Raw genomic sequence first — 16,045 nt, 5'->3', positions numbered from 1 at the left:
AGGTTTACTCCTAGCAGGATAGTGGTAGTTTCTCCTGTGACTAGAAGCTAGGCATACATTTCTGCTCTCTGTTGGTGATTTATTGTGTGGGGAGGGAACAAAGCAAGATGCGGTCTCTTACCTGATTTGTATCTATGCCATTTTTGCAGCATGCTAAATGCTATTCTATTATTCTCATCCATAGCATATCTGTGAGCTCTACTATACCATCTTCTCCTCTTAGGTGTTCAGCAGACTCTTAAAAATAGTTTTGTACTACTTTGTCTTCTGCTAGCTTATGTTAACTATGATGGTGTAACAAGTTCACTTCTTCGTTACATTTAAAAGGTGATAAATTCATTGATTTTGTATCCCAAGCCAGTCTTTAACAAGAAAAGAAATCCCTTTAATCTACATTTGCATTTAACTAAGCCAGCTTTTAAGTATTTTGAGTTAAGCATTACAGGGGAGAGGCTTGTACTGCATACTCACTTAGGGACATCAAGCCAAGTTGTCTGCAACTGACAAAATAATGACACTGGTCCAAACATTGTTAGCTTACTGTCTTGTGGGAAACAGAGGATTTTTAGTGGCAGTTTGTTTTGCTTATTACCAGGCAATCTTAGTGGCTTCAGCTGCCAGTACTTCTGTACGTTTATACTTATAACCATCTGAATAATCCAATTATCTTAACTAGCATACTTAAGACAGAGCCCGTGCTGAACTGTTTAGTTCAAAAACCTTTACTAATGCTGTCTACTCAGAAATTTCTTGCAGTGTATCTTTTTTGACTTATATTCCAGCAGTCCCTCACCTTTATTTTCCAGGTATCTCTTCAAAATTGCTGGTGGCAGACACATGCAAATAGATCATTTAATTTCACTGCAATGTCTTTATCCCCTTTAATTGTTCCCATTGCACCCTGGTACTCCACTGAGCCTTTTGATTCTCTCACAGCCTGCTTACGCCTCTTATAATTAAGTAATTTCTTCTTATTTATTTTCATGTTATGCCTTTGGCTAATCTCTCCACCAAATCCCTCAGCTAAACCATTTTCCTTTTTGTTTTACATTATTGGGCTTTACCCCGAGCTTCTGTTGGGCTAACTTCCCATATTCCAAAGGATATTTGAAGAGCCTCTTTTGTGGTACCTTACCATTCAGCCAAGGCAGATATGCCATTTCCCTCTTTTCTCCCTTTTGTCATTCAGGGGCATGTGCAACTCTTTTGTAACTCATTAGTGGCTCACTTCAGCAGGCTTCATGCTGAATCTTTACAGCATCTTACACATTTCCTTTTGATTTCCTTTCGTGCAATAGTAATTTTTTTTTTTTTTGTGAGATAGTTAAACTGGTGTGGGGGAGAGAAGTTGGAGAAGGGAACATTAAGCAAAGCAACAAAAGAGATGGACTAATAGAAAGTGGTTCTGTGTTCATGCACAGAAAATTATTTGGATGCAAATCAGTCACACAGCTGAATGGCTTGTCTCAAAGCCTTGAGATTAGGGAGCAGAGGGCCTCAAGTAGCACTCTGATTTCTATCCAGTCCCTGCATTCACAAAACAGTGGGCCTGCAAGCAGCCCACCTGGAGGACTTCTGTGCTGTTTCCATCTGTCTTTGTATTCATCTGAAAAAAAAAAAAAAAAAAAAAAAAAAAAAAAGTCTTTGTGTTGACTTTGAGTCTATTTCATGCACCATGTCTTAAAACTGCAAATATAGGGAGGCAGACAGGAATCTAGGCAGGAGACAGACTGATTACTAAGGAAACTGGGTGCTGTATCTTCCAGTATCTCCACTGAAAGTACAGGGAAGTACAGGTAAATAGTTGCTTGATGACCCAGTAATTTATGTAGACATCTAAACAAGAACTGAAATTCCTAAGTGCAGGGTCTATGAGGAAGATTTTGCTCAGTCAAATATTCTGTTGTTATTTAGAGTTTAAATTGATTACACAAATACGCATTTTATGCACCATTTCCATACTTCTTTGCTGAAATCTTTATGAAGCCTTTAAAAGCATCAGAGGTAGAATGGTAATGAATATGAGATTGAATATTTATTAAGAAAACTCCTTTGCACAAATGAAGGCTGAAATCATTTCCGATTGCAGTATGAACCTATTTTCACACCCTCAGTAAAAACAAGTATTTGGTTTATTTTAATATTTACAAATGTGGGGTTAAATTGAGCTGGATTAGTCCATCTTCCCCAGTATAGCCATAAAGCCAATCCATGAATGATGACATAAGTCTGTGTTGACACCAACAAGAGAGTGGAGAAGGCTGGTATGTGTATGAGGACACTTCTGTAGCCACTGCATACCTCTGAGAGCTTCCTTGGAACTGTCCTTGTGGAAGGCAGACCTCCTTGGAAAGGGATGCAGGGGTAGAATAAGGTGACATAAATTTAGTAGAGGGGCAATTGCTTTTCTTGTCACAGAAAGCATAGTATTTTGAAGCTGCTGCCTGAAAGTCATCATCCACTTCAGCGGGGCAGTATTATATATATGTCACATTTTTTTTGAAGTAAATTTAGACTAAAAATAAATGACAGTTGTCATTCCAATTGGTATTCCTTCACCTTATGTTGTCAAGGAAAGTACTTCTTAAGTTTGCCTGTCTAGCACGGCTTCTCCATACTGTTTGAAAAGGTTTGAGGTTGTTCTTGGGCACCAAAAAAGTTAAATATCTTTGAGCCCTCTATATATTGCAAGTTACCTCAGCAACTATACTTTGGACAAGCTTCTAATTTATACAGAAAGTCAAAGTTCAGAAACATCTTTTTCAACAGAACATGCCTTTAGAAAAGGAATGCACATTTTCACTCAAAACTTGTTGATAGAAAAAAGAAAGAATAAAAAAAAAAAACAGCATTGACCTCCAATAAAAATTTATGATGTGTTGCTGTTCAGGGGTAGAGGTCTCGATGGTGGAGAAGTTTGTTTTGACTATGTACAGCTTTTTTTCTCAGGCAGGATTTGGGAAAAAAAACTCTCCTGGAGGCTCAGATGGTTTGTTTTAAATTAAAGAAAATACAGAAAAGTATTAAATGAAAATCTCTGTGGGAGAACATGGTGTGAGACTTCCCTGTAATAGACAGTTTCAGTTTTCAGGCCTCATCAAAATTTGAGAATTAAGCAGAGATGAAAGAGTGTGTTATGATTTCATTTTAGATATGGTTAAGCTGCACTTTTTGAAGCTTTCCTTGCTTGTTGCTCTCTGAAAGAAACTGTGTGCAAATCATCTCAGTGAGAAGGAGAGATGACAAAAGTGCCTTATTCAGTTTACCCAGGTATAAATGTGGAATAAGTTACTAAAGTTGCCAACTTGCACCTTTGCAAAATGCCTACGATGGAAGAAGAGACCTGCCCAGGCTTCTCAGTAGAGACTTTCAAGAAAATATCTCAATATTTTCTTCTGTCACTTGCTATCTCCTTCTTGACCTTGGAGGTTTCTAATTATTCTCCGAAAGCTGAGAGAAGCCTTGCAGCCAGCCTTTTGGTAGCTGCTAATTAATAAAAAGTTTCCATTTTGAGTGGATGCAGTTATTTTTCATGTTGTATTTGGCTCTCAGACATAAGGCAACAGATAAACTTTGTTGTGCAAAGCCTTGGATCGTTCCCTCCACTCAAGCAGGAAACCAGGCAGTCTATTTGTAACCACACCATTTATATTGTACAGACTTATTTCTTGTTTTGATTTTCCTCTTTATAGTGAAAAGAATAAAAACTAACAAAAAAACAGGTAGAGTATTTCCAAAGGAGCAGGGATTTAAATTGATAGCCTGAAACCATTTCATTTTGCCACAGACAAATATTTTCCCAAAGTAGCTTAGCTAAAATCTATTGTAAGGTATGCCAGAAGGATCAAAAAGATTTAATTCAGGGTTTATTTTATCCACCAGTGAACGGGACTTATCACATCAAGCAGAGGAATGTGAGTTTTGGAGATGGAGCGCTTTAGTGACGCCTCTGAAATAACTCTCTTTTCAAAAAGAATTCCACTAGAATAAATCCCCGTCCCTTGCACATACCCTATCCACAGCAAAGCTGTGTATCTTGAGGTTTGAAGATAACTGCAACCATTGATTTTTTTTCTTTTCTTTCTTTTTTTTTTAAATTCTTTGTCTTTAGGAACTCCTTCATAGATATCCTTCGGGCTATCCTGCTGTCCTTGGAAGTGCTCATCGAAGATCAGGAGCTTCAGATAAATGGCTTCATTCTAATTATAGATTGGAGCAACTTCTCCTTCAAGCAAGCCTCTAAACTTACGCCATCTATCCTTAAACTGGCCATTGAAGGGTTGCAGGTAGGTGGTGTGTAACATGCTTACATCTTTCGTTACTACAGCCAGTGATCCATGCCTCAGCAGGCACTGGGCAAGGTGCAGAGGTGGTAGGAGAAAATAATCCAGAACCCTTTTGTGTCTGATTCATTTACAGCCTATATTATTATTCAGATGTTTCATTTTTGCTGTCTTTTGCTTTTATTTCATCTGGAAATCACTGTAACCAATATGTGCATTATTTACTGCAGCAATAAGAAAGAGGTTTAGAGATTTGAGGTTTAATCCATTAGAGAAATCGGGGGGATTAAAATCCAGCAGCATCTGCCTCCTGGAGCATGCAGTCCACATGCAAGCACAACTGCATGCAGAGAGAGGGTGGCAGGAGAAGAGAGCAGTTCCCTTAGCAGATGGAAGTGTGCTGTCGTATTGTCTGTGTGGATGCATTTGAGTCGGAGGGAAATGAGGGAGAGGAAGGACAGGCTCCCTGTTGTGCCCTCATTCTGACCACTTTAATTTGTCACACACAGTCCTGTCACATTATGGTTCAGACTGTTCAGGGTCTGCGCAGCTCCTGAGCTAAATAGGAGCAAGCTAAAACCATGTGCGGTTTCAGGAGAGGTGGAGTGTGAGGGCTAGGTAACTGGGGCCTGATGCAGCAACCTGAAGATGAGCACAGGCTATGGTGCTCAGGGTGAACTTAAGACTTCTGGGAAGACCTCTGAAGGTCATCCCATCCAAAACCCTGCTTGAAGGAGGGCTGACCTCAATCTTGGACCAGGCAGTTTAAGGACCACGTCACATAGCTGCATTTCCAAACGACGAGATTTTATAAATGATTGTACTTCCATTTTATTTGTAGTCCTTTGCAGGAATCCTGCAGTCATAAATACCTCAGAAATAATCTTCCCTGGTGTGCATATTTTAACTTTAACTCATATACGAGAAAGAACAATTTGTCCAACTAATTTTTTGACTAACAAATTACCTATAATTAGATCACGGTTGTCTCTACTTCATGTTATTATTCAAAAATGAGGTAGAAAAATCTGCCAGTAAATTTAATCCTCTGTTCTCCTTTGTGGGGAATTTTCAGCTATTCTAACAAATTAGGAAGTCAAGCTGTGCAATTAGTCCCTAGAAGATAAGGATAATACCTTATCTTCTCCTGCGGCTGCTATCACTTCATCTGCTTTCTTTGCAGAGTAACATTCTGTGGTTTAAAAAAAGTCTTCATGCAGAAGGAAGAGAAAGACAAATAAAATGCATAAAGAAATCAACTGTCAACAAGGTGTTTTTGTACCTGTCCAGTTTGTTGCACTCTCAGCTCTCCAGTAAGAGGCCAGTCCAGTCTTTATCCCATCAGATTTCTGGCCGTGGCACTGTCAGGTTGTCTCCCTGCTGCATGGTGATGAGGGCACACATCCACCTCATGGCAGCTCCAGTTTGGAGGAGTAGAAAAGATAGCTATTCCTTCCAGACCTGGTTTCTTCTACTGTCCCTCTTCATAGGTGTTTATTCATCATCCCCAGAAGGAGTTTACTTAAAGAAAGCCCCAGCTTTTTTGTAGTTGATGGCAACACTACGTTTCTGGAAGTACCAACTGGAAGTACCAGTTGATCTCACAGTTAAGTCATTAGCCCAACATCCTGTGCTGGGCAATTGAAGGAAGTTGCTTTTTTTTTCCCTGGTGGTGTTTGGATATTTCACTTCTCATTTAAAGTCATATTACTGTCATCTTCTGCATGTTAAGCAGAAATATAATTGTCTCTCTAAGAAGTACAAATTGAGACATGTCCCAGACTTTGCTAACCCCTGTCTAGTTGTAGTTGTGAATGCTGCACTCCAATTTACAAGATTTGGAAGCAAGTCATTCATGCTTATAAAACACAGATATAATAAGCAATGGAATTTTATTTCATTTTATTTTAATTTATTTTTTGGCTCTCATAGCTGCTATTGAAGTACCTTCAGTATGACTTTGTTTTATTATTATTTTAAAAGAGCTGACGCTGTACTAATGTAAAATTTATTTAAAATGTAGCTGAAATGCATGCAAGACGCACATACAGAAAAGAAGAATCACAATAAGAGTTTCATTGGAGGTCACTGAAAGTAAAATGGTCAGGTGCTGTTCTCATGAAGTGATGATGTCTGAAACAGATTAAGGTTGTTTTAGTTCCTTGTTATTTCTTAGGGCTATGGCATTTTGCATGTACAGATGCTCAGACAGCCAGACTACATGACTATCTGTGTCATCCTTTCTATGAATAAATTTTGGACCATAGTCTTACAAAAGTCTATTGAAGTGGTTGGAAGGAAAATAACTCTTTACGAGTCTGTAAATGCTCAGGAAGATGAAATACTAGTTACATCACCACTTGACCTGGAAGCACTTCTTGCTCAATACTACTCTTAATTCTGTTTGATTTTCTGTATATGCTTCACCACACAAGCTAGTTCATTATAACTCAACGGGGCACCTATTCTGTTTCTCAGTTATGTTATTTAATAACCTAAAAGTAGCTTAATGTCTCTACTTTAAACAACAGTTGTTCAGATGCTAAGTATATATTTGTACAGTATGGCAATCCTCATTATGCCACAGCAGCGCAAGGACAAATGTGTTCTCAGTGCCTAAACCATCTTGGATTAATGAGCTCTGCTCTTTTATCACTAAGCAATTGCTACTGTATGCTTTGAACTCACACATACTCCTTCATAGACCTTAGTGATCCTTAGAATTTTAACACATTAAAGAGAATTTGGTTATGTGGACATAAAGATGGGAAAAGAGAAATCAATATATTTTGCAAATAACTTGATGAATTTTGAATCGTGATTTTTATTCTTTTCATGTGAACAGCTTTTCCCCTTCACAGCATATTTTTCCCCTCTGTTCTTTTCATCTGTGAAGTTATCATGCTGATCTTGTAATTATCCTATCATTGTATATAAAATTTAACTGTGACTTAAGATGCTGATCTTTCAGCACTTTGTACAACAAATTAGGAGTATAAGAGTCTAAAAGCCAAGCCAAGGAACCCATGCTGCAATCATGAAACCAATAAAACAAGTAGAACATGGTCACTACAATCCTTTCCTATGCAGTATGTTTGCTACTGACTACTGGTTTGAAAACCTCTAATAAACATGAGAATTAGGGATGAACTGTAAGTGTTACACTGAGTATAGCCTGGATGTGCAGTGAAGCCCAGACTTTTTTTTTTTTTTTTTTTTCATAAATGATGGTTTGGTTTTGCTTAGAGGATGTAGTTGATTGTCTCCAGACAGGACTTGTGATTTTAGGGTGCTCCTATCAAGGAATATAGAGAAACACTTTCTCTTCTGCCTTTTCCAACACCAGTGTTATGTACTACAGCTTGTGTAAACACATACACGTATCCAGATAGTATTCCCTCAGCTAGTTGTCTGAGTTGAAATGCAGCAAATTCGCTAACAGCATCCAGAAATATCCCAAAATTTTCAAAACATTCAGCACAAGCTGTGATCTCACCTTTGATGAAAACAAAATCAGAAGTCCATGAGCCACCAAGATTCATCTCAGTAGCTTACAGCACAAATCAGCATGCTGGATTCAGAAATGAAGGTCAGTTTGGCACTCCAGTGTACCCTGTACTGCCTAACAAAAAGGCTAACTTGCCTCACAGCTGACTCAAGGTACTGAAACAAGTGGAATGAATGGTTACATCTTAGTCCTTTCCCTTTCCTTTCCTTCCCTTCACTTCTCTCCTCTCCTTTCCTCTCCTTCTCTTTCTTCCTTCTTTTCTTTCTCTTTCTTCCTTTTTCTGATAATCCTGTAAAATGCAACTGTTATACTATATGCAAAGACAGTGACTCTTAAAAAAACACCCCTGTCTTTACTTTGTGTCAATGGTGACTGACTGCAAGAGTGATCTTTATTTCCATATTTAATAGTACTTTGATTAAAGTTTTACAATCATTGCAGCTAATAGAAGTATCAACAGGGAACAGGGAATAACCAAGATCAGCAAACAGGACTTTGCCCTAGATTTTCATTATAGCCTGACAGAAGCTATGACCAACATCTATTAGGAGATCTATTAAACTTTTTTTTTTTTTTTTAAATCTTCAATTTGTCATCATCTAGTGAAAATTGGATACTGGTATTTCTGAAAGGAGGGAGAGATAAAAGGTAATAAGGTGATGCTTGAACACGTTAATCAGATATTGTTGTTGATAAAATTCTGAAGAAAAAAAATCAAATAAGGGAAAGATTGTATAAGCTTCTCTCAGAAAATTAATGTTTAAGTTTCATTTGTCCAGAATAGCACTGATGCAGACATCAAGTCAGATGATCAAGCTAGCGCATTTGTTTGGACATTATTGGACATTAGAATTTTATGAAGCTTTTTTATCTTTAATATAAGCTATATATATTTTTTTTTAAAGATTTTTTTTTATTCCCTCCTACTGTGATTATATGAGACTGTCAGCTAAATTACAGCATCAGATTACTTGTCACTTGACACTATCTTCTACAATCAAATATTTTTCATGTTGTGTGTGCTTCAGAAGGAAGAGGTACAATATAAAATATGTTAAAATGCAGACTTGAATGCAGGACTTACAAGGAAAAAAAAATAAATATTACAAAGGTGTAATTTGTTTGCTTCCTGAATTGTTTTTCTAAATATTAGAGCTAATAAAACTTTTCCAGTGACAATATTTTTTTCCCTAGGACAATGGTTTTTTTTTTGTTTGTTTGTTTGTTTGTTTTTGTTTTTTTTTTTCAAAAGAGAAGTATTATATTGAAATATGTTTGTTTGCCTCAAAAAAAATCTGGAAAAACATCTGGAAATATGTTTGTTTCAATGATTTCCATCTGGAAATTCAATATATTTAATATTCAATTTCATTCTGAGTGGCAAGAAGCTCTTGAATTATTTCTTATTTGTTATCAGTTACTGTTTAGTTAAAGTCTTTCTGAGATTATGGAATAGCATTTCAGATTATTACAGCCTGGGTATGACCATATCTTTGATATGGGCTAACAGGGGATCTGAACAGAGCCCAGGCAATGCTCATGCACCTGGAGACCTTGCCAGACCCTCTGCCCTGGAAGCTTAGTCTTTTCTTTACCCGCTCAGATCCTGGAGCAAAAAAAAAATGACTTTTCTGCCCATGCTTACATACATTTATACTCTGAAAACTGGGGTCTGACTTCATAGTACTTCCAGCTGAATTCTTTAAGAATCAGGTGAAAGAGGCATGCTATGAGAGGCTTTACATAGTAAGTATAAGATACAACTAGTCTTCTAGAGTTTCTGAACATAGTACTGCTCTTACCTGAAAGTTTAAAGTGAGTGAGAATCTATATCATAACAAACTGCAAAACACTCTAAAAAGACTTATTCTATCTCAGCCTTTCCATAGGAATCTGTAATGTAGGGAGAAGTTTGTGATATAAACCTATGGTGCTGTTATGTCTCGTCAGGTACCTATAACAGACTGTATTAACAGAAAGATGCAGAGCTCTCTGTCATGGCAGACCAGCTCAAATCCTCAGTAATAGAAGATTGGCAAATTAAACTACATGCAGACATGTATATGCTAGACTGGACAAGGACAAATAAAAACTCATAGAATGGTTTGGGTTGGAAGGTACGTTAAAAATCATCTAGTTCCAAATCTCCTCCCATAGGCAGGGATGCCACCCACTCGATCAGGTTGCTCAAGGCCTCATCTAACCAGGCCTTGAACATTTCCACGGATGGGGCATCCACAACCTCTACGCGCAACCTGTCCAGTGCCTCATCACCTTCAGAGTGAAGAAATTCTCCTTCACCTAATCTAAATCTCCCCTCTTTTAGTTTAAAACCATCCCCTCCTTTGTCCTGTCATTATCTGATTGAGCAAAACGTTGTTCTCCACCTATTTATAAGCCCTATTTAAGTACTGAAAAGGCACAAGGAAGTCATCTGGAGCTCTCTCTTCTTCAGGCTGAACATCCCCAGCTCTCTCAGCCTTTCTTCACAGGAGAGGTGCTTCAGCCCCCTGATCATCTTTGTGGCACTCCTCTGGACCCGCTCCAATGCCTCAACATCCCTCTTGTGCTGGGGGCCCCAAAATCTTAGCATCTAGTGTAAAAATCAGCATAGACTATAAAACTAGACTATCTCTGAGAGACTAAATGCAGGCTCAAACATAACCCATTCATTAGTTCTGCTTCTCCCCAGTCTTTCAGGCTGAAAACTTGGAAGACAGAAATCAACAGGTAGCTGAGACCAGTTTCTCAGCGGTGTAACTCGGTGCTCTGTGTACATCTGTGAAGCAATGATGATTTATGGAGCTGAGAATCAGCACTCTTTTGCCTTCCCCTGTTAGAAAGATACATCAAGGAACACTGGTTTTATTTTTTATATTCAGGATTTAAAGACTTGTAAAAAAAAAAAAATAAGGAAATCTTTACATTTTGGATTTTGTACAAAAGCCTTGCCATTATCTTTCCTAGGACAGGGAAAATGCAGGGAAAAGGGATTTTCTAGACTGGACCCTAGCAGATGAACATGTGTTTCTTGAGTAGTGGCCTACCAAGGGCAGACAATTTCTTCAGAATATAAGAGCAGTATTATCCCATGCCATAATCATAGTGTGCTTATATGTCCAAAATGCATGTTGTAGCTTCCCAGACATCTTTAGAGGCCCTGCCAATAACTCAAGCTTCTGTTTATAGAGGTAAGATTAGCTATATACATGTAAATGTGGTTTTACCTACAAAGGAAGATAAATATGCTCTGTGAAGAAAACAGTGTACTCCTCCCAGTAAGAATCACTGAACTGTTTCTGAAAAGACAATGCCAAGATCTAATGAAGTTCATCATCTGGAAAATGCCTACAGATTAGAATTTAACAGATGCTGTAAGATGCAGCGGGATTCTTTGCTTCCTAAACATCTGTAGCAAAGAAGGTTTCTTTATTTCAAATCCACTACGTGTATGAAATGTCTGCATATTTACACAGATAAATGGATGAAACCATTTGTAATACAAGCGCATAAAAAACAAACTATTTTTTTTCCATTAAATGATTTCTCATAAGTTTTAAAATCTATTCTCTACTTGCCTTATTTTTTTTTTTTCCCAATTAGAATGAGCTTCATATTAGAGCCCTCTGCTGAACTGCTAAGCACGAAGTCACAGCTAATGATGAGCACTTAGTATCCATTGAAACAAGGTCAGCTTGAATCATTCCAGAAATGCTCATGCTATCTGCCTCCAACAGCTGTTCTGATATGTAGAGTGAGTACTCTCTGAGCTGCCAGTGAGGATGCCTTTGAAATTTTAGGAGACGAGAAAAGGGATTGACTCATTATATATAAAATAAAGGTAGATAAACAGACTTTACTCTCTGCAAGAGAAGGCCTGTGCTCATTGTGTGCCTACCATCTCTGGGGATTTTACAGGAACAAGGAACAAGAAAAGCACAGTGGGCTGTAGATGTACGTTTGCCACTTGAAAATTGGAATTAACTGCTCAGTAGAACTGATCAGCACAACCATGTTTGCCAATTGGAGGCTTTTGGCTGTGGGTGAGGATAAGCTGCAATGGGGACAGCCCGAGAGGCTGGATATGTTAAATGGAAAGTCTTTTTTTAATGCCAGTTATTACATTTTAGTAAAGGTCTCATGGAGTTGGTGGTAAGAAAGAGACAGGAGGCAAACACTCAGCTCTGACAAGGAGACAGAAAAGTTTGCAGTATTATATATTGCAATAAGTCTGCTTAAAATCAAAATCAGTTGTAGCCAGTAAACAAGCAGCTAGAGCTGACGTTAGTCATACCCCGAAACTTCCCTCCAACACATAAATATAGCTCATATTAGATCTTGAATCTTACTCATATATGTTTCTTGAACGTTTCTGCTTGTATAAAATGTGGAACTAAACGAATTTACTTGTATTACTTTACATTATACCTCTGCTCATTAATTTCATAGAACCTCAGGAGCAGTGCATCTGTGACAACTGTTTACTTCTTTTACAACCACTTTTTAGTATGGAAACTGAATGAAAGCTTCCTGAAGAGAATGCTAACTGCAGAAGCCTTCTTGTTATGACAAATAAATATGATGTTGGGTGGTGGTTTTGTTTGTTTGTTTTTTAATATAAAATAGGTTGCATATACAAAACTAGAGCAAAAATAAGATATAGGAGTAGTGACATTTCAGTGAGAGCTAAGTATGAATAGAGGTGGAATGGATAATATTTTATTTGAGACATGGGGTGGTAATGGAGGTATGTGTGAGTAGGGAAACAGAGGGAATAAAGGAAACCAGAGCAAGAGGTGAAGTGACAGCATGACTGCAAACTGTTATATGTAGCGTGAATTATCCCCTGACCACAGGTAGGTAAGGACTAGGCTCTTTCTAGGTGAGGATTCATGCTGGGTTCTCACTGTCTGAACTGAAATCCATGATCCCTGGGAAAACAGCTGCAGCAGTGTAAGATCAGTTGTGCCCTTACCCACCCTGCTCCCAGTCCCCTTTTTAGCACATCCCTTAGGGATGTACTGCATCAGTGGGAACAGCCATCGGTCCCTGGCCGCTGCCCTGCAAGAGCCAGAGGCTCTGCTCACACGGCTGCAGGGAGGGCTCACACCAGGACTTTGTGTTCACTGTTTCCATTATGCTGCTCTAGGGAAAGTAATAATTTTTTATGCAAGTTTGGTAACAAATTGCTGCAGGCAGGAACAATTTAAACTTCTGTTAAATCTTTACCAAGCCTGGAAAGGCAATGATTCTGAGAAACATTTGCATGTTTGTTTTTCTCACTGTGTGCAGAAACACAGAACTTTTCTATTATACATAACAACTCATTTTAAAGCTTGGTCTGTTATTAATATCTCCTCCTAAACAAAACAACCTATAAAGTCCTCAGTATTGGCTATGCATATGGCCAGAAGAAACCACAATATCTTCACTAAGCCTTAGGTGAAGTTCCAACTGATGTGAATGGCACTTTTTCCACTGCCTTTATGGAGACTGTAATTCCACCCCTATTACTCTTCGGCAGAAGTAAATTTCAAACAAGTTTTCCAGGCTTGGTGAAAATGTCTCTCAACATCTGAGCAATTTTTGGAAATTTTGCATGTTGATAAGAACTTTTTGTCTAGTTATCTTGAACCTAGTCTGTTGTTGAACATTTTTATTTCTCTTCACTGTGTAAAGCCTCACACTTGAAACAAACATTCTTGAATAGCAGGGGTTCCTTGATTCAAAAATGTCAAACTGAAACATCTCAAACACTACAGCATTCCAAGGAACAGATGAAAACACAGAGTGAAAAATTCATTGAGACTCCCCACTTCCTTCTTCCCTCCTCTCTACCCCTTGCCCTCTGCCAAGCTTTGATTTTGACAAATTGACATTTTTTTGGAAAAAAAAAAAACATTTCAGAGCAAATTCCTCCAGCAGCTGTACTGCTCTGTAATTCAAACCTTCCTACAACTCTTTCAGGATATTTTTTGCATCCCTTTATGTTAGGCACATACTATATCATCTGAACGTGTATTTTGCTTTTAACTCTGAGCACACTCCCACTATTTTGAACTGTTTGCAACAGAACCAGTTTAAAGCATGGCTGCAATGTAATGAAAATCATTTCCATTTCAGAAGAGGCTTTCTGATCTACTCTAATCTACATGCAATAAAAATACGGCTAAGAAAAAGCATAGCTAGCACAAATATAATTGCAAAGCAAATATTTTTCAAATAGCAGATATATCTAGAATGTCGAAATACCTTTTTTTTTTTTTTTTTCCAGAAATGAGGCAGAAGCATGAATATATATGTGATGAGCAAAATACTTTATCACTGTTTAAGAATTATGGAGGACAACAGCAGGACTGAAAATAGAATTGAAGCTTGACAAGGCTTATAGATTAATATACAAATATATAAAAAATCCTCTATTTTTCAAGATTATTTAGAAGCAGGTTTGACTAAGTAGAAGTGTGCTCAGTAATGCTTGTTCTCAATGTTCAGAAGAGATTGTTTCTTTTGAGTTAGTGGGAATGTTGACACACATGTACGCAGCAATTACAAAAGGTCCTACTCTAACACCTGAGAGAAGTTTAATGAAGAGGGCCGCTGACAATCCTAGTTTTATCTGGCTTAATTAACAAGTAGAGAGAACCTGAATTAGAGAGTTTCTCAGGAAATAACACCTCAGTATAACACACACAGCATTTACCTCCTCGTGATAGTCTTTTCCTTTGTCGTATCACTTGATATTTATCAAACTTATTTCTATGTGTGAGGACAGCTGTGAGAGGAAAGTCCTAAAGAGATAAGGATTCCTGAATCTGTACTGTGACTGAAAATAATGAATTGGTACAGATAAAATTTGGACTTAATTAATCAATGTGAGTAGGCTTTGTGCTAACATTGGAGAGAATATCTCCTATACTTGTCACTCTCTCTCTGAAAAAAAAAAAAAAAGTTAATTTTATTATGCAAAAAATTTAATCCTTTGTATTTGCAAGCAAATTCTGAACAATTTAAACTGAAAAGAGAAATTGTTTGCTGAAATCCAAACAGGCAATGACTAAAAAATTCATTTTCTTCTGCTGGGTACTCTCTTTGCTTAAGTTAAGTCAACAGTCATTGAAGCATGAAGACTGTACCCATTTGGCATCACGTGTGAAAGAGCCTCTTCAACAACTGGACTGACAAAGGACTAAGGCTGACAAAACAGCCGAGCTGTGGTTCTGTTGAGATACTGAAGTTAAGCTTTTCTATGAGAAGTCTGTTGGTTTTTTTTCTCTTTTTTTTTTTTTTTTTTTTATTTTTATTTTTTTTACATGAGAAGCCCACAACTTTTCATACAGAATAACTTATCCAGAAGAGCTGCCTCTTGTTGAAACTGGGAGAAGTTCCTCTGTGAGATTCCAGCTTAAGCTTATAGTATAATACTCCAAATATTCCTACCCAGTCCCTACCATGGATAAGTGGGTTTGAAGGGTCTTCTGGTCATCGAAAAAAATTCTGCTGAAAGCAGAACTGCTTAGAAGTCCTAGATCAGCTCAACCTTGGTCATCAGAGCAGCTGGCCCTTATCTAGCTTTTTGCTACTTCCCTTCCTCCCTGCCCTTTCTCCACCTTTGATATTGCTTTCTCTTCTAAGTATTAAAAGATAAATAAAGCTGTGAAGGAAACCAGGTGTGCAAGGTGTGCATTTGTGACACTGAGCCCACATGGCTAGCAGCAATAGGTATTCAAACACACAAAATATAATTAACTATTCAAGAAACTTCACCCCTCCAATTTGTTATACATGCCTGAGTGAATGTTAATGGGGTCACAGAGCTCTTTGAACTGCTGCTGACAGAACAATAAAGAGTTCCTGCGGTTTTCAAGAAACAGCATAGTATAATTTTGCTTGCTTTGCAAGGGCATTTCTTAATGATATCATTATACCCTCTAAACTCCTAGTCCATTTTCAGAAACTCACAACACTTCAAGTGACAAGTTACCTTCCCTTCTCCCTGGGAGAATTGAATCTCAATTATAATTTATAATGTGTTACTTACTCAGTGAATATTCTTTTCCTGTGCCTCTGAGAGGTGCCAGCTATGGTATTTTAATGAAGCCCCCCTGTTTTATAACCTCTCTCCTCTAAAACTGGAACAACAGCATTTAAAGGGCTAGACCTCTTATTTGTGGAGTAAGGAAGGCAAATCAATTCCATTTGAACTATGTTAACAGACAATGGAAATAACTTAGATCTGTCCCTGTTCCAGATG

At 37.8% G+C, this 16,045-nt stretch overlaps 1 protein-coding gene across 1 annotated transcript in view; it reads left to right on the top strand.

Annotated features, from left to right (window-relative positions):
- CLVS1 (clavesin 1) overlaps window positions 1-16,045 on the top strand; it is a 107,185-nt gene that overhangs the window by 34,221 nt on the left and 56,919 nt on the right. The window contains exon 3 of the mRNA XM_038175371.2: window positions 4,112-4,286. Within this exon, the coding sequence (XP_038031299.1) occupies window positions 4,112-4,286 (175 nt within the window). The remainder of the gene's footprint in view (window positions 1-4,111; window positions 4,287-16,045) is intronic.

This window comes from Anas platyrhynchos, chromosome 2 (genome assembly GCF_047663525.1).
Source record: "Anas platyrhynchos isolate ZD024472 breed Pekin duck chromosome 2, IASCAAS_PekinDuck_T2T, whole genome shotgun sequence".
Taxonomy (NCBI): Eukaryota; Metazoa; Chordata; class Aves; order Anseriformes; family Anatidae; genus Anas; species Anas platyrhynchos.
This window is presented reverse-complemented; position numbering and strand designations above follow the sequence as displayed.